A 19,514-nucleotide genomic window follows, 5' to 3' on the forward strand; every position below is an offset into this window, starting at 1 on the left:
CTTCTTATGGACATGATTTTTTTGCGCATTATGGCGTGGAAATCCTCTACGTGGGCGTCGGCAAACGCGCTATACTCGTATAACCGTATCGTAATCTTTATTGAAATGCAAGATTCATAATTATAGATCATGTAGAATTTGTATTTCATAAACTTGATAAATTTATTTTGAAATTTATTATTGTAGAAAAATATTGTAAGGAAACTTGCATAGAAGTAGGTATCAAAGAAAAAAATTGGGTGCATATATAAAGTACAAATCGCGTATAAATAAATAAATCTTGGACTTCAATGCAAAAGTCAAGACGAAATTGACGCATAACACGCAGACAGACAAAAAAAAACATGGTAAGTTCGCAAAAAAAAAAAAACAACTATACTAACTACTACGGGATGAACACTCATCAAAACATGATTATTCTGGAACAAAAAAAACCTTGCGACTTTTGTACCTATTACAAACAACTTCTAGATACTTAGGATGTCTCAAGACATAAGCAATTAGTAGAGGGACGCCACGCCGGTCTATATGTGCGTATTGATAGCAAATACTTCGCCCGATCACAGTCTAGAAACTATACACCGTAGAACTTTGTTGCTGTAACGCTTAATATGCGACGGCATGTTAATTACGTAGGTTGAAAATAAGACAAAGTTCTAAATTGTCCAGCGGCTTGAGATTAACCGTAGGTAGCTATATTACATGGAGCCGGTTGAACTGACCAGTCGCGAGACGCGAAACGGCTAATGCGGACGTATTTTTAGTGTTCCATACAACACTGTTCACGGAACACTTATTTTAAGGAAAATTATATCAATAACAAAATGCATGCACTTTGTGTAGTGTTTGCTTGTTTAAGCTGTGCTCTGGCTAATCAAAAACGTACGTTTTATATTATTATTTCGAATTTCTTAAGTTTTAGTTTGTAAAGCTCTTTGCACACTCTCGTGCAATGACGCTAAAGTCCGCCATAGAGCAAAGGGTGCCTGCCGCCCGGCTCAAGTAAAGTCCTTTAAAAAAAAAAGATGGCAAGTAATGAGCATGAATACAATTAAGGGATGAATCGTGCTAGACCGGGCCGAGACCGGGTTGGAGCGTCCGACACGTCATTTTCTATGAAGGCTGATCGGTGATAACGTGGTGCTTTCATAGAAAACGAAGCGGCAGAAGCTTCGGTTCGGCCCCGGCCCGGTATAGCGTGAGACATCCTTAAGGATGTTTTTTGGTAGTATTTAGGTAAACAAGATTTTTATGTGAATGATGATCTTCACGGGTTTGGCTATAATATTAAAGTTCTTGCTATAGTAATAGTCTAATTAAATTCCTGGATTAGGCATTTAATTAGACTATTACTAACTTTAATTGATTAGATCATTAAATGTGAATCACTATCTGTATCAATGGGCTTCACTTGCCTGATATTTTTTTGTTTATTAAATGTTTTTTGGAAAACTTGAGGCTTCTAATTGCGTTAAATAACAGTTTAATGCTAAAACTGAAAAACTATTCTGCTCTTATTATTAACCAAACCATTGAATCACGACCTAATAGAACAATATCCCAGAGCCGCCAGACCTTACTTATTTTCTCGTGAATAAAATGTATGGGATAATATAGTGTTAGTATGTACTTTTAATACCCATACATTTTATTTATGAGAAAATACATAAGGTCTGGCGGCTCTGGGATCTTGGAGTATATTCGACTAAATACTATAGTTATCTTAGAGTTCAACTTGACGGCAACAACACCTAACAGCGTGGAAAGCGTGGAAAACCACCCAAATCTCGGCCTGCTTCCGGACACTTGTGGAATGATCAAAGAGACAAAGCTCTTAGGTAGGTATTGCCTGAACATACATCAGAGATCCTTAGCAGGACTATTTGAGAGCTAGCCATTTTGTGTTTATATGGTTCCGTACCAAAAAGGTACAAAAGGAACCCTTATGGTGCGACTCTGTCCGTCCATCCGTCCGTGTGTCTGTCTGTCTGTCACATCGCTAAATATCTCGAGAATCACTTAAGCTATCGATTTGAAATTTGGAATAGTTATGAAAAACGCTAACTCAGACACATAGAAAGTATTTTTTTTTTATTAAGTATGGAAAATGACCAATTTGAAGAGGGGGCAAAATTTCAAAGTCTAGTGACTAGGTCAAGTGACCCCACTTCATCATTTAAAAGTGCTCAAATCGTACATTCCAAAACATTTTTAATTAGATAATTTGCCGATAGATGGCTCTGTACACAAATATACTTACTAGGTACACGAGATAATTAAAAGTTTGTACGGAACCCTCGGTGCGCGAGTAAAACGAACTCGCACTTGACCGGTTTTTTAAATACGTGGGTCGCGATGTGGATAATCGAAACTTCTAAGGTGAGGGTGGGTAAACGAACATAGTTTATTTTGCTCGGGGAAAAACAAATAGCATGACGATTCCATACACGTGTTTGTCTTGCCCCGGTGATAGTTTAAAAGGTAAGGTATCACTCTTCCATATACGTCCGACAGTGACAGGTACCTATTGTCACTGTCGGACGTATATGGAAGAGTGATAGAGTGATAACTACGCTACGCTACGGAGCGTAAGCGATTGGCATGTTGCCTTAGCACCCGGTTTATCTCTAGGTACTTATTATAGTTAATTAATGTATTCACAGGAGGCCGTTCCGCGGAACTTTACGCGTATCCTTGGATGGCGCTAATCTCTTACAAAACACGTAAGTTAAAATAGCACACACACTATAAAATATAATTTATAGTGTGTGTGTGTAGTGTTCTGCTTCCGAAGTTTTCAGAAATCAGAAGAAATTCAAAGTTTTGTAAAATGTGTTCAAGTTACTTTGTACAAATATTTTTTTTTTCTAATACCAGTGGGGGAACTCCAGCACTCCCTTTACGTGCATAGCCACAGATAAGAAAATGACTTGAATTTTGACAACCCTAAATAGCCGAAAGGGAAAGTGCCATACATTAGAAGGGGACAACACAGGGACAACATGATTCGACCCTGAATCGCCGTCAAACTACTGTTTTACTGGGAAGTTTTCTTTCGGTACGGGAGTACTATTACTTATTCTGTGCTAATACAGGACTGGGGCCTCAGTTCGAATGCAGCGGCAGCCTCATCAATGAACGCTACGTGCTGACAGCAGCTCACTGCATCTCCAACTTGGAGCTGCTCGGCGTGAGGATAGGAGAGCACGATGTGGACACCACCTCGGACTGCCAGGGAGAGCCTCCCACTCTCACTTGCGAATCTAAGATACAGGTAAGATCTTCTGTTCCTTTCTTGCGCTCCGTGTTGAAGCAGTTCACTTCATCTCCAACTTAAAGATTCTTCGTGTGAAGATAGAAAAGAACGATGTGGACACCATCATGGACTGCCAAGAAGAGCCGCCCACTAAGATCTTCTGTTCCTTTCTTGCGCTTCGTGTTGACAGCGGTTCACTGCATCTCCATTTGAAGCTGATTGGCGTGAGTATTGGAAAGAACGATGTGGACTCCACCAAGAACTGCCCAGGAGAGCCTCCCACTCTTACTTGCAAATCTAAGATACAGGTGACCTCTCTATATATTCAGTACATGATGATGATGATGACTTTCTACACTTGACTGTAAGTATTTACCCCGATTTTCTGCAGTTTTCCTCCAACCTACGGCTTAGCCGAGTTGCGCATGAACGAAGCATTCGTTCCTTGTTCATTTTCTACTCAGATATACCAACCTTTTTTTTATCAACTTTTTTTTTGTATACTGTTATTTATAAATGGATAATTTTCTAGTACTGTAAAATAATATAGTGTAGATAATTTAAGGCGATTTTTGTAAATCTAAACATACGCATGCATACGCTCACCATATCATAGTTAAATTAGTGTTAATTTCTCATGTAAGTGAATTGTAAATATTCTTATGAGAAAAATTAATTTCTTTAAACCGAAACCGATATATTTAACCATATGTGTTCCTGGATAATTTAGTAAGGCTATCCATAGGTGATAAAATGGAATATAAATTATCGATTTTTTTTCATCAACAGGATATTCATATTGAGAGAAAATTTCTTACCTTTTCATCATTTATTTGTAGGATATTCGTATCGAAGAGGCCATACCCCATCCAGAATACCACGGCAAACCCAACATCAAAAACGATATCGGTATTATCAGGCTTAAAAAGCCAGTGGACTTATCCTTCAGTAAGTACATCCTACTTCTTTCGAGCCCACATTTAGGCTCTCCAACTTAATTCAACAGTTTATGTTTTTACACATTGCAGTATTCAATAATAAAAATTTTGTCTTAACTTTTGATAGTTTTGCGTTACATATACCATTTCCTGATTCTTGTAATAATACGAGTATAGGATACGGATACAGGATGAGGCCACCGACACTTATTTTTCTATGGCAGGTGATTGGTGATTATGTTGATGCTTTCTATAGGAAACTGAAGTGTCGGGCTCTTCGGCCCGGGTTGTAGCATAACCAGCGTGAGTCATTCTTATCAAGCAGAAAAAGGAAAAGTAAAAGCCAGCCATTAATCAGTCCGAAGCTTGTTTGCCGCCAATGTTCTACGTAGTTGCCAATGTTCAGCTTTCTTAACCGTCATACTTTTTACAATCTTTTATTTAACATGCAATGTATGTATGTTCTAGTCAAATATATTATTGCAAGCTAGATACACTTACCACATTCGACTGTTGTCGCAAGTTGGGCGACAATGCAATATTATGGTACCGTCGAGCTGATCTGATTATTGACACAAGAGGTGGCCACAGGAAATCTATGATAATATAACTGAATTGTGTTTGTTTTTTTAGGGCTTTTTTTTTATACTACGTCGGTGACAAACAAGCATACGGCCCGCCTGATGGTAAGCAGTCTCCGTAACCTATGTACGCCTGCAACTCCAGAGGAGTTACATGCGCGTTACCGACCCTAAACCCGCCCCCCCTCGTTGAGCTCTGGCAACCTTATTCACCGGCAGGAACACAACACTATGAGTAGGGTCTAGTGTTATTTGGCTGCTGTTTTCTGTAAGGTGGAGGTACTTCCCCAGTTGGGCTCTGCTCTAGATCTGGAATGACATCCACTGGCTGTGCCCTACCACACAAAGCGAGATGACATTCACAATGCCCATACCTCTCTTTTGGACGTAGTTTAAGGACGTATCCGGGTCCAGAACAGACCCGGCTAGAGTCAGACCAAGATAAATTGGCAGGGAATTTGATAGCCCAGAAAGTGCAAATGTTATTTGAAACGTCGAACATCTATGAAATAATGACGTTTACTTAATATTTGCACAGGCTGGCCTATCAAAATCGCTGCGAACTTAGCTTGGTATGACTAGTTGCCTATTGAAAGAAAAATACAGTCAGTGTTAAAAGCTTGCATTAAAAATGAAATTTCTGACAAAAACCTTATTTTTACAGAGAACGCCGGTATAATCTGCCTGCCGGTATCCAAAGACCTACAGAGCCGTAACCTCGGAGGACAGCACGCCACCGTCGCTGGCTGGGGCTACACGGAGAAAGGCTATGTCTCATCTAAGCTGCTTGCAGTAGATGTGCTAATACACACTGCTGAATCTTGTCTGGAATTGTTCAACAGGTAAATTAACGTGAGGAACTTAGAATTATCAAGGCAAACCATGAAGGAAGTACTCTCACGACGTACCAATGCCGATCTGAGGGCCGGTTTTTGAATTTCGAGCGCTTGATTTTGTGTGGCTCCCGTCAATTTATTTCCACTACTAGGCATTTAAGCTCTACTAATAGAATTGAAAACCACCACTAGTGCTATACCACTAGATTCCCAATTTTATTTCCGAACTATTACTCGTATTTCAAAAATGTCAATTCGCCGTTTTCCACAGATTTTCGAAAGACTCTGTGCCTGTATAAGACATGTGTTAAAAGTAGAAAATATCTGACTTTGGCATTTTGTTTTCACTGGGTTTAATTTGCCCAAATGGCTCATTAAGACATTTATATTACGACATTTTTGGTCATAATGTAGTAATGGAAAATGTAAAGGAAGCCTTATTCAAGTTCGAGCCCTGTCTATTTAATCCTTCATGGAGTAATAGTAAGGGTTGACCCTTAGCACGTCATTCTTTGCAAAACCAGTGAAATATTTTTTCTATGAACTCCAACTGTGATTTCCATAGTAAAATATATTTCTTACACTCATACCTACATGTACGAAGTCCTACTAACTAGTCTTCCCGTAATAATAATTTAAATTCTTACTGTAGAGGCCGAAAACCAGGTGAAGAAGACGAGACCATCAACAAGATTTGCGCCGGTGAGATCGGCAAGAACTCATGCATAGGGGACTTAGGAGGCCCATTGATGGTCAGAGGGGCCTACAAGAACAACGAAAAACGCTTCATTCAGCACGGCATCATGTCCTATGGACCCAGGCTTTGTGCGTCTGGCTTTCCTGGAGTGTACACCGATGTTCCGAAGTACATGAAGTGGATATTGGATAATATAAGGCCGTGAGCATATAATGGTGGTGGGTAGAGTTAAGTCTAACCGCGCGCCCTATGGCGCCATCATTTTTGTAACCGTTTCTTTAGTCCGGTAATAAACCCATGTACTAACGCACGGTCTTCTAATTTACACTTCCAAGAACCCTCCGTATCACCCCTTGGCGCTTATACTGTATAAGTATAAGTATAAGTTATACATACCAGTAATAACTCCTCATCTCGAGCGTTATAGAAGCCACTAACTAAACTGAAGACCAGGGTCATATCATTATATCTCTCGCTCTACCACGACCACGCGAGTATGAATGAGAAGTTATACAAACCCGGTCGTCAGTTTGGTTTGCGGATAGTATATGTAGTTGAAGCGTTATACCTATGTCATAATATGCTTTTGGACCTGACCACTATTAGTAAGACAGTATATTAAGTTTAGTAGCAATAAATCGCTTGAACCATCAACACGTCTTCAACCTTATCCTATCCTTACAGGACGGTGACAAACTATCAATGGTTAGTACTGTTAATAGACTTCAGAGAATAGGTAGGTAATTACCTGCCGGTAGTACCGGCTCCGGAACTGCGGCTCTACAAGGAATGGTAGAGTGACAAAACTTTAACGCAACAAATGTTAGGTCAAAAGAACTTGTCTGCGACAAATTATTAGCCGTCGCACATGAGTTCGACGAACGTTAATGCGACAGTCGAAGTAACATTTGTGGAAAATGTAACATAACAGATTTGGGAGCGCAGCAAACGGCCGGGACGAGGACGGGTATGGAGACGGTCACCGAGACTAGATAGGAATAGGGAGAATATGGGTAGATAGGAATGGGGATGGAGACGGAGACAGAGTCGGAGTCGATCACAAGGACGCGGATTGAGGACGGGGAAGGAGACGGAGCCGAGACTGGGATGGGAGTGGGGATTGGTATGGGGATGAAGACGGAGACGGGGATGTGGACGAGAACGGAGACGGGGGCCGGGGCTGAGATGGCGGCGGCGATGGGTATAGGAACGGAGATGGAGACGGGAACAAGGACGGGGATGAAGGCTCTTGGGAGTAGGAGATGAGGCATATCGCACGGTATATTTTGTGTATTCACATGATGGTTTCAAATGAACGATTTTTGCCATGGCTGTGTAAAGAAGCCATATAATAGTCAAGTCTCAAATTTCGTTTTAATGGGAGGCTCAAGTTTCGAAAAAAAAATACGGTAAGTGCGGTTTTCAGGAGTGGCTCAAACTTCAGTACAGTGGCAGTCTTATCACCGAACCTTATGTGCTGACTGCTGCTCATTATATCCTTGGACAGGAGCTGTCGGGCGTGAGGATCGGAGAGCACGATGTGGACTCTGACACAGACTGCGAAGGCTTGGTGGAACATGGCTGCGAGTTTAAAATACAGGTACTTCTCTTCTACACCATGTTTCCACCTAGGGATCCTAGCCAAGATGAATAGTTGAAAAAAAACTCCAATGCCATTATGGGCACTTCTACCGGAACTGAACTACAAGCTCACCAAAATACTACTCAAAACACCTAGACACCAACTACGTAAAATAGTAGGATTAATTACAGGACATAACACACTAAACAAACACCTACACAATATGGGTAAAACAGACAGCCCCATGTGCAGAGCGTGCATGGAAGAAGAGGAAACAACAAAACACATTCTCCTAGACTACAAACAGTTATAAGTATACAGCAAATACTTAGGGACTCCGTGCACACTAAATGAGGCAGTTAGCAACCCGAAAACATTGCTAGGCTTCGTGAAGGAGCTGAGGAGTACGGGGTTCTTCAAAAAAGGAGTGTACAGGTTTTTAAAGGGTCGGCAACGCGCATCCTGGCGTCCATAGGCTACGGTAACTGCTTACCATCAGGCGGGCCGTATGCTAGTTTGCCACCGTCGTGGTATAAAAAAAAGTATAGCGCTACCTCGTTTCACGCAAAATAGGCACAACTGTTGTCGACTTGCGGAAAATGTCCAGAAGCACTAACTAACATGGGCACTATTGCATATTTATTTATTTGTAATCGATGTACTATGTAAATAGGTATCTTTATTATTCAAAAAAACGTTAATCGAAAGTTAAATTAATGTATGGAAATAATCACGTCAGTTTTAAAAAACCAATGTATTTTGACCCACTGTGTCTAATTGTTATACTTACCTACTACCTACTTCAGGGGGCAAAAAATAATGGCAAGTTAACCGCACTTCCTGTGCCTTATATTTGACTAGTTAAATCCTTACATTAGTTGGCGTTACATAATATTTCACAAGTATGTAAAATTTAGAAATTCCATCATGTATGAGGAAAACCGGCGGTTTCCCCAAGTTATTTCTATAATACCGGTCATCCAGTTATAGTCTGGTAGCCGATCGTAAAATTTACCTAGATCATAAGATAAAAGCTGCAGTTAAGTGGATATAAATATTTTTATGTAGATACTGCATAACATATTGATTGAAATTAGACCAAAATTCAATATGTACCACTAGCTTATCAGTGTAGGAAAATATTGTGAGGAAACCTAAATAAAAGTACGTATATCAGAGAAAAAAATAAGATCCTTGATTATGTTCACTTGTACAGTCAGCAATACAATTAGCTTAGCCCCTTTGCATACAAATTTCTATGCAGGGGGGGAGGTACCTTTTCTCCGAGACAGCGTGTAAATTACAGACAAAATCAAATCCTGGATCATGTTGGACTTCACTGGAAATGACATGTCTAAATGAACACATTTTACTTATTTGAAAACCTGATCGTACTTAGGCAAATAGATGACAGAAAACACGCTAAGTTCGCAAAAATAAATAACGACTATTCTAACAGCTACGGCCGGAACAATCATCAAAACATTTATTATTCTAGAACCAAAAAAGCCTTGTGATATTTTTAACTTATCACAAACAACTTGTATATAGGTGTCTCAAGACGTAGCAATGAAGCAGCGGGACGCCGGTCTACAAGTGTTGTTATTTATTATATTAGCAAACCTTTCATACGATTATACACCTTAGTAGTTTGTTGCAATAACGCTCAATATGCAACGACATCTTAATGACGTAGGTTGAAAATAAGACAAGGTTTTAAATTGTCCAGCGGCTTGAAGTTGACCATAGGTATATTATATGGAACCGGTCGAACTGACCAGTCGCGAGTCGCGAGCCGCCAAACGGCAGACGCGGACGTATATAATTTTTAAAGGAAAATATATAAATAATAACAAAATGCGTGCAAAAATTACCCTTTGTATTGTGCTTGCTTGGTTAAGCTGTGCTGTGGCTTATCAAAGACGTAAGTTTTAAGTGCATTTTTAATTTTAATTGTAACGAAAGATGAGTTTAATCGCCATATTTATGACATGTGTTTTTTTCGTAGTAAACAAGCTTTTAATGTGAATTGTGATCTTCACGGTGTTTGCACTAATATATGCAATAATGTCGTCTAATATATTGTTGTCGTAGGTATAAGAATCCGTACTTAATGTTAGTATTCAATAAGACTTACTAAGCTAACGACATGCAGAACTCTCTGTATCTAATGTCCTTAACGGGCCTAACGTGATTCATATTCATAATTTTACCTTTTATCCGAGGATGCAGCTGTGGTCACGGAAGACAGACGTCTCAGCAAAATGTCAATGGAGATATTGGCCGTTAATTACATTGAATAAAAGGACATTAAATGTACATGTTTTAAAATGTTTGTTTGTGTATGTTTAAAAACCTATATGTGTATAAAATTTCAAAATATTAAATCAATATAAATTTAATTTGGAACTAAAAAATTGGCCTAGAATCTAACGAACATATATGTAGGTACCTACAAACTTTTTAACCTTTAAACAAATGTATTCCGAGCGTGTTAAATAATTACAACAATTAGAAATAAGGGACACCAGCGGTAGCAGCATGGTTCCATTTTGATCACCTGTCACTATGCCTGTCACTTTCGCATTTACACACTTACATACTTAGAACGTGACAGGCATGGTGACAAATGATAAAAAGGCGACCATCTTATGCCTACAGTAGTAGATACTTTGATTCGATGGAAAGACATAGCATGAAGTCAAGTATAACTAAAGCAAACAAACGTAGATACGGTTAATAATTATCGCTTGAAATTAACATACCGACACGTGTTTGCTAATTTTAGGAAAATCCATATTGGACATACTTACTCGTTAAATCATTATCACATTATATTTTTCCTAGAAATAAAATATCTGCAAAAATAAAACACATACCCAGTATTTATTATGGACTTATACAGCGTGTATTCTTGATACGACCGCATGATCAAAGGGTAACTAGTTTATGCTTTAATGAACTCACTTTCATAGCTTTTATAAAAAATAGACCACTTTTATTTTTCCATATAAAATAATTGAGCAAGCAATGTATCACTACTTTGTTTTAACTCAAAACATCGCAGTCAGTGACCATGATGTACGAAATACATTGCCTCTGATGCATTGCATCGAAATATTTTCAAAAATTAATTATGCCTTGGTTAAGACTAAATTTTAAAAAATCCATTTTAGATAGCACTAAAATCTTCGTCAAAAATACAAACTGTATAAAATGTTGTTTAATGTTTCTGTTAATTTAATTTCTAACACCGACAACAACAATTGTAAATACTTATATCAAAAACTAAAGTACAAATGAAAACCAAACAAATTCGTTACGTAATTTTAGTAATTTTACACTATTTAGTGTTGGTAATAATACGAACAGGAAAAACGACAAAATAATCCAGGTAAATGATATGCAGTCACTGTGTGAGTCAGCGTAGTATCCAACTGTGATTTAAATTTGATTGATTAAGTCATTAAATCTTTAAAAAAGAGCTCTAGGCTTCTATTTGCGTTAAATTATATATATGTGCTAAATCCTTTTATCAGTGCTAGAACCTATTAACCAAACCATTGAACCACAATTTAATGAATATGAAATGAAATGAACGAATTATTTTATTTTATAGATACCGCTGCCTTTTCAGAATAAAATTTAACACAACTATTATATTAAAAAAATGAAAAGGCATACGCGTAGGGTAGCCATATCGTGCGAAAAATGCCTTACATCATTTGGGAGAAGAGCTTATACTCTTCAAACTGCTGGATATATTTCTATCACACATAACTAAGAACCACCGTAAGGAAATTCGCTTTCACGTCAAAACAACCTCATCGAAATCGGTACATCCGTTGGAGAGCTACAATGCCACAGACAGACAGACATTGGCGTCAAACATATACCCTTCTTTTGCGTCGGGGATTCAAAACAAACTTAAGTTAAATTATGATCCATATTTTTTTTTTATTCCTTAAAGTTAAGAGTAGTTTCAAGTTGTTACAACCCAAACTACGATGGGAGTGGTTTTGGGACTAGAAATCTAGCAATCTCTGCTCTGACTTTCAGTGAACAAGAAACACTACTATTTTCTTAGTTTAGGTATATTACCCACATAAGTTTACACGTTCCGTAAAATGTTGTCTATTTTGCAGAGAGCTGTAGTGACTGCGTCGGCTACCGTTCTTGTGACGCTGCCGTGGCCCTTCTTAACACGAAGACGAAAGCAGCAGATGAAAAGTTCAAGAGCGCTTTCTGTGGTTTTGATGGAGCCAAGCTACCAATGGTTAGTATCTCATCATCCTAGTCGGCTTCGACCATGGCGGCATCGCGATTTAGCGTCGTTTGTGAGCTGACAAACCTTTTTTTACTCTTCCGGCAAAATGGCAGTTGATGACCGCAGGGGGTTGGGTGAGATTTCTTGTCGAGTTCCATGAGCTCCAGAACTGAGAATACTTGCACTTTGTTCCTCACTCAAATATCAAAAATCATCAAACATTTATTCAGCAAATAAGCCACAGGGACACTTTTACATGTAAATTTTTTACAAGTTACAATAACAATCACCAAAAAATACAAAATACAATTACAATTATGGTATCAATGGAGTATAAGATACTTTATTAAAGATGTTTACAGACTCTAAATATCGAATTACACAAAAAAAAAACTATGTTAAAAATGAGTGCTAATGAGTTTCTAAACATACCAGTTAGATTACTAAAAATGAGTGCTCCACTACACTAATGAGAAACCTCATAAACAGACAATGGGGACGATATCCATTAGTAAAATAAGTACTCGTATTACCTACGTACTAAGGTACATATTTGATGATGATGAAATCCTGTTATCCCTCATTAGGGACGTAGGACTCGCAGAATTTTTATTCCATTAGTCGTGATCCTGAGCAGCTACTTCCAGCTCTTTCCAGCCGAGTCCAGTTGAGCCAGCCTCCTTCTCAATTGGTTTCCTCGATGTGGTACGAGGCCGCTCAGACCGGCATATATTTATTTTTGTTTTTCTTCGTGTTTATGTTTTACAAAGCTGCTATATCACATCAATCACATCAATGAGGTTTCCGGACGCGGTGTCCCTGTGATAATAGCTTTATATATAGATCTAGGTGTATTATATAGCCCTATCTAAGGATTTTCGGATTTCATAAAACCGTGAAAAAGAATCTGTAGAATAGTTTCCCCATAGACATAATATACCTAGTGTTGGAGTCTAAGCCAGCTGTCACCATAGCCTCACATCGAAAGATATCGAAGCTTCAATTAATCGCTATTCGGTTCCGCTGTGTAGAGATTATCGATATATGTATAACATGATTAAAATCGACAAGTCCACATCCCTAAAAACGTGCTTAAAACACACACATATACATTTATACGCACACATACAAGGCTTGCCCGCCACCAAAAAGACTACGGCTTGAATATTAAATTGTGTACTGAGAACAGACAACGGGGGGCTCTAGTTTCCCTGTATTTTACGCAGTCGATAATTTAATAGTTTTAATACGCAATGGCGGACAACCGGTCCGTTCGAGGAAAGGTCACTGCATCCTTAAACGCTGTTTAAGTTGTTTGTGTTGTATTTATTGACAATACTGTCTGTATATTAGTGTAGGCAGAATAATCGGCTACATCCTTCTGATTCGATTACAACTTATACTCCGGCACATCAACTTTGTCAGTAGCAAAAGGCGTGAAATTCAAATTTTCTATGGGAGGTCCACCCATCGCGCCTTTTTTTCAAGTTTGCCGCCTTTTTAGGGTTCCGTAGTCAACTAGGAACCCTTATAGCTTCGCCATGTCCGTCTGTCTGTCCGTCCGCGGCTTTACTCCATGATCAGTATTGTCAATAAATACAACACCAATAACTTAAACAGCGTTTAAGGGTGCAGTGACCTTTCCTCGAACGGACCGGTTGCCCGCCATTGCGTATTAAAACTATTAAATTATCGACTGCGTAAAATACAGGGAAACTAGAGCCCCCCGTTGTCTGTTCTCAGTACAAAATTTAATATTCAAGCCGTAGCCTTTTTGGTAGCGGGCAAGCCCTGTATGTGTGCGTATAAAATGTGTATGTGTGTGTTTTTAGCACGTTTTTAGGGATGTGGACTTGTCCTGGGATGTGGACTATAAGGAAACTATAAGGGGTTCCTAGCTGACTCCTGAACCCTAAAAATAACCCTAACGGAAATAAAGAAGGCAACCGTATGTGAAACATAAAATCATTCGTTTAGGTTTTGATAATAAAGCTGCTATTTATTAAAAGAGCTTCATCTGAATGAACTTTGTGTTACAATAAAATATCTTGCCCAGGTGTGCTGCTCTCAACTCTTGACGACATCAACACCCGATAAAGTGGAAAACGTGGAAAACCACCCAAACCTTCACCTGCTTCCGGACGCGTGTGGAAAGATCAACGGAGACAAGATTATAGGTAGGTGTTGCCTTCACTAACCTGGAGAGTTACCAAAATTGCGAAATTTTCCATTTCCAAAAAGAAGCTTTCCTTTGAGTCTGACGTCCTAGCCTAGTGGGTAGTGTAGTGCTCTTGCCTTTGAAGCCGATGGTCCTGGGTTGGAATCCCGATAAGGGAATTTATTTGTGCGATGACCATAAATATTTTGTTCCTGAGTCATGGGTATTTTCTATGTATTTAAGTATTTATACACAACACAAGCCTTCTTGAGTTTTATGTGTGAGTTAGTCAATCTGTGTAAGAATATCCTCATTTATATGTTTCCTGTGATTTTTTCTGATATTCCCGAGAACTTTTCCAACTTTTAGGAAACATCCGCACATCTGCACTTGCATCAGTGTTTTAATATGTTGGTCGCGAGCTCCTGGAAGCCTCTGTAAATGGGTCTGGGTCAGGAAACCATACTAAAAAACAAAACAGCGCACAGCCCTCATACACAGCCTAAGCAGCTGGAGGGGGGACTTGGAGGTTTCAATTGCTATTTTTCTCATGCCATTTCATTCAAGGTCATGAAAAACATTAAAAAAGCACTAACGTACGTGAATGTCAATGAAGTGTTCAAGTAGGTACTTATGATGATTGATTTTATTCACAGGAGGCCGAACCGCGGGACTTTACGAGTATCCGTGGATGACGCTCATCTCTTACAAGACTCGTAAGTATAAACGTTTCCTTCACCTAAAATAATTACAAGTTCTCCCCGGTACCTACCTAAATTCAATTTTAAAGTTAAGTCATCACACGGTGAAATTTCAATTTAAGGATGATTCACGTTGGAACGGCCTGGGTCCGAGCCGTGGCAACCGATACTTCATTTTCTATGACTGGTGTCGGATGCCTCGGCCCAACCCGAGCCGTTTTAGCGTGAGTCAAACTTTATTCATGTTGGGACCTTATTGAAAGACATGTGGGGACCTCATTGACACACACTTGATCACGTTACGTTTGCGGAAATCCAAAGCAATTTATCCTACAATCATATTTCTTTGTCAATTCGTTAAATGCTATAGTATAAGTAACTAACATTGCCCGATTCAATTTTCTTTTATGTAAAAGTGTTCTGCTTCCAAAATTACCCTTGAATGGGAAATTTCCACTATAGCGATAGCGTTCTTATAGAAACATTCAATAAATAAATGTAAATTGTGTTCATATAATTTGCGCAAATGTTTAGGTCCCGTCTAATCTAACTTGGCACCGAATTGAACAGTACAAAGTGAGATAGTGTCGTTATAAACGTCATATAATCATAGAAATTTGACATTGATGATGATATGTCCAAACCTTGTCATTGTAAATCCCATACAGAATTAGCTTGGTCCAACTCCAAATTTTTTTCTATGAACCTAACCAGAAACTATTCCAGGACTGGGGCCCCAGTTCGAATGCGGCGGCAGCCTTATCAATGAACGTTACGTACTCACTGCGGCCCACTGCATCTCCAACTTGAAGCTGCTGGGCGTGAGGATAGGAGAGAACGATGTGGATACCACCACGGACTGTCAAGGAGATCCTCCGACTCTTACCTGCGAATCTAAGATACAGGTAAGTCCACACTCCCTTTTCTACAAAGTCTAGTACCTATTAGATTTGCTGTAGTTCGCCCCCAGCCCCAGACTGGCCCTGAAGGTCTCATCAATGAACGCTACGTACTCATTACGGCCCACTGTCTAACTTCAAGCTCCTCAGCATGAGGATAGGAGAGAATGATATTGGTACCACCAGGGACTGCCAAGGAGAACCTCCCACTCTTACCTGCGTGTCTAAGATACAGGTATGTCCACACTCCCTTTTCTGCAAAGTATAGTGTCTATTAGATTTGCTGTTCACCCCCAGGCTGGCTATGAAGGCAGTCTCATCAATGAACTTTGCGCACTGGCTGCAGTCCACTGCATCTCCAACTTGAAGGTGCTTGGAGTGAGGGTAGGAGAGAATGATGTGTATACCACCACGGACTGCCAAGAAGAAGCTCCCACACTTACCCGCGAAACTAAAATTTAGGCAAGATCTTCTGATCCTTTCTTGCGTATTGACAGCAGTTCACTGCATCTCCAACTTAAAGCTACTTCGTGTGATAGAACATGTGGATACCACCACGGACTGTCAAGGAGAATCTCCCACTCTTACTTGGGAATCTTAAGATTCAGATCTCTCTTTTCAGCCCTGTCGCACTTATGTCTATTCGCCTCTAAATTGCTGCTGGTATGTTGTTTGGATAGATAGGCAAAAAAGATGTGGTTACTACCAAGAACTGCCAATGAGATACAATATTATAAAATACGACAGAGATACAGATAAAGGTAAAATACAGAGTATTGTCTTCTCTTTCTTTTCTGAAATGTGGGTACATTTAGCTCGAATTGCTATAGTTCACTACCAGACTCGTCTTGAAGGTTTGCCGACTTATTATATGAATAAATTGACAAATATGTGAATTCTACGAGGCAATGCCAAGAACAGAATCCCATTAAGATACAGATACTGTGTCAAGTATCTATTACATATTGGAACTTTACTTTTTTGAGACAAAATGATCAAAACTCGAGCTAGTTAGTTGCTTAGACAATCGATTTACATAAAGTAGATTAAATTGTCCCTTTGAGTTATCCAAGAAGTTATTATTTAGTTCATAGAAGTTATTCTTTTTCATTTTTTATTTTTAGGATATTCGTATTGAGGAGGCCATACCCCATCCAGAATACCACGGCAAACCCAACGTCAGAAATGATATCGGTCTTCTCAGGCTTAAAAAGCCAGTGGACTTATCCTTCAGTAAGTACATCCTTCTTCTTTAATACCCACATTTATGGCTCTTTTTACACATTTTACTAATGTCACTATTACATCTAATTACATTACGTTACAAGTGCGAAAAGTAGAAAATTCGAAACGAGTGGCGATAAATTACCGGACTAGGGCGGTAGTAATAGAAAGAAGTAGGCGGTAGAAGTACAAAGTAGCACCATATGTACTGTAAAATGTTGTTAACCTTTAGTTTTGCGTCAATTCCCGTTTCTTGTAAAAACACAAGTACCACACAGTAAAAAGAAAAATAAAAGCCATCAGCCAGTCTGAAGCTTATTTGCCACCGATGTTCTTAACGTAATGAGACTAATGAGTTATACTCGTTGACCGATGAAATATATAATAATATATATAAAGATATAAAGGTATAAAGAAATTCTTTTTGCAACAGCTTCCTTATAAACCTCTTTCAATCGAACTTTTTTTACAGAGAACGCCGGTATAATCTGCCTGCCGGTATCCAAAGACCTACAGAGCCGTATCCTCGGAGGACAGCACGCCACCGTCGCGGGCTGGGGCTACACGGAGAAAGGCTATATCTCAGCTAAGCTACTTGCCGTAGATGTGCCAATACATACTGCTGATTCGTGCCGAGAATTGTACAACAGGTAAAAAAGGAACTTGATTTACGAAGCCAAATTTAGATCCTCTCCAGTAAAGGATGACGCTCGGTAACTCCCAATCGTTAATACGTGCTGGGGTCACGTCAACTAAAAAAGAGAATGAAAGAGATGAGAGAACGTGTTATGTGGAAGGGGCAACACATTTCTTACAGCGCTTTTTGTTTCGCAAGTAGAATTGCATAGACGACACATTTGTCGCGAACGTATTGCGAACCAGCTAATATTTGCCAACGTCATGGAGTAGATGGCGCTAGTAGTCACGTTTAACTTAAGTAACCGCTTCTAGGTTATTGGGATTTTTTGAGGGAAGTTGAGAGGGTAGATGAGAACGACAGTAGGAAAAAAGGAGGTTGTGTGCGAACAGATCGACGCGGAAGTGATATTTGCTTTTAGATCAAGTCAAGAACGTTCTTATGGTGTTATTAGAATAATGATGTGTCTCTGGTATATTGTGACCAACGTTATCAGTACTCAGAGTGAACAGTGATCCAGTGAGGCTAAATGAACTTAAGGTAAACTTTGTGTGAGGAATGGGGTCGCTATAAGGGGAGGTTTGGAGGCGACAATTAAGCTCAAGAAACCAGGTGGATAATCATGTGATACTCATGTTATATGTAGGTAATAAAGTCGGACACCAGCACAACTCATATCGTCATCTCACTAACATCCAGGCCTCGTATAGGTATGTAGTACATTTACATATCGCTTTCCAGTATCCGTAAAAGCATTAGCTCATAGGTTAATAAGTATGGTGAGCTTGACGACAACATTGTCAAAAATAAACAGATGACTGTTTTACTAACATTTTATTTTTTTACTTTGCATTCCAGTAGGCGTGTTTAAACCCACGGGTGGGCTCGGTATATAATAGTACACTACACTAACCAGAAAAATCTGTCATGTTCAGGATCCATCATGATCCATATACCTAGGTAGTAAAAGATATCTCTAACAAGTATGGTACCACACTTAGAATGGTAGAATTGATTACAGTTCACATTCTTATTTCAGAGGCCAAAAACCAGGTGAAGAAGACGAGACGATCAACAAGATCTGCGCCGGAGAGAACGGCAAGGACTCCTGCGGCGGGGACTCCGGGGGCCCACTGATGGTCAAAGGGGCCTACAGGAACAGCGGTGAACGCTTCATTCAACACGGTATCGTGTCGTACGGACCTAGGCTTTGCGGGTCTGACTTTCCGGGAGTGTACACCGATGTTTCGAAGTATATGAAATGGATATTGGATAATATTAGGCCTTGATTTAAGATCGTATTAACTCCTCGTCATCTCGAACGTTACTTGAAATTTTTTACGCCATTATATACTTTTGAAGATGACCACTTAAGATATACAGCCTTCCTTAAATTCATGGTAAAAGCTAAGTTCATAATATATATCGGACTGACAGTAATGATACTCATTCACTTTATCCTTTGTAGTGATTAATAATTAGGATGTGATTATTTGCTAAGATAAGATACTTAATGTTACTAAGTGCCTAATACTTAGATAAGAAATACTCTGTAATGGTGTTGTAAATAAATAAGTACGTATAGTACTACTTCAATTTTATTCTTGTTTTTTTTTAAGATGTCCGAAGATAACCCAGACTTAAACGCCTTAGGGCATAATTACTCAAGTAAATATGAAGCCTTCCCTTCTCAAGAAAAGAAGGGTTCGTAGTCAGTTTCAGATATAGTTTTACCGAT

General features: G+C 39.2%; 3 protein-coding genes across 4 annotated transcripts in view; all 3 read left to right on the plus strand.

Annotated features, from left to right (window-relative positions):
* Positions 1–19,514, plus strand: part of LOC133528077 (melanization protease 1-like) — a 154,791-nt gene that overhangs the window by 51,118 nt on the left and 84,159 nt on the right. The gene's annotated exons all lie outside the window — the stretch shown is intronic.
* On the plus strand, positions 705–6,615 carry LOC133528079 (melanization protease 1-like). Of its 2 annotated transcripts, none has more exons than XM_061865292.1 (7): positions 705–882; positions 1,719–1,838; positions 2,664–2,723; positions 3,096–3,274; positions 4,096–4,204; positions 5,440–5,617; positions 6,264–6,615. In XM_061865292.1, exons 1-7 carry the CDS (start codon positions 825–827, stop codon positions 6,511–6,513), a joined length of 954 nt encoding a protein of 317 aa, XP_061721276.1. In that variant the 5' UTR covers positions 705–824; the 3' UTR covers positions 6,514–6,615. The 2 variants fall into 2 exon arrangements, with proteins under 2 accessions (XP_061721276.1, XP_061721277.1); XM_061865293.1 differs by having other exon boundaries at positions 1,728–1,838.
* On the plus strand, positions 9,655–19,377 carry LOC133528071 (phenoloxidase-activating factor 1-like). Its single transcript, XM_061865281.1, has 8 exons — positions 9,655–9,814; positions 12,036–12,166; positions 14,214–14,334; positions 14,972–15,031; positions 15,743–15,921; positions 17,040–17,148; positions 17,612–17,789; positions 18,816–19,377. Exons 1-8 carry the CDS (start codon positions 9,748–9,750, stop codon positions 19,063–19,065), a joined length of 1,095 nt encoding a protein of 364 aa, XP_061721265.1. The 5' UTR covers positions 9,655–9,747; the 3' UTR covers positions 19,066–19,377.

Source organism: Cydia pomonella, chromosome 19 (genome assembly GCF_033807575.1).
Source record: "Cydia pomonella isolate Wapato2018A chromosome 19, ilCydPomo1, whole genome shotgun sequence".
NCBI lineage: Eukaryota > Metazoa > Arthropoda > Insecta > Lepidoptera > Tortricidae > Cydia > Cydia pomonella.

What these genes read in the sequence shown, in the direction of transcription:
- LOC133528079 (XM_061865292.1), top strand. Translation starts at nt 825, where the DNA reads ATGCATGCACTTTGTGTAGTGTTTGCTTGTTTAAGCTGTGCTCTGGCT. An exon ending in CAAAGAGACAAAGCTCTTAG is followed by an intron (nt 1,839 to 2,663) that starts GTAGGTATTGCC and finishes ATGTATTCACAG; the next exon opens with GAGGCCGTTCCGCGGAACTT. An exon ending in GCTAATCTCTTACAAAACAC is followed by an intron (nt 2,724 to 3,095) that starts GTAAGTTAAAAT and finishes GTGCTAATACAG; the next exon opens with GACTGGGGCCTCAGTTCGAA.
- LOC133528071 (XM_061865281.1), top strand. Translation starts at nt 9,748, where the DNA reads ATGCGTGCAAAAATTACCCTTTGTATTGTGCTTGCTTGGTTAAGCTGT. An exon ending in CCTGCGAATCTAAGATACAG is followed by an intron (nt 15,922 to 17,039) that starts GTAAGTCCACAC and finishes TTTTATTTTTAG; the next exon opens with GATATTCGTATTGAGGAGGC. An exon ending in GCCAGTGGACTTATCCTTCA is followed by an intron (nt 17,149 to 17,611) that starts GTAAGTACATCC and finishes CTTTTTTTACAG; the next exon opens with AGAACGCCGGTATAATCTGC.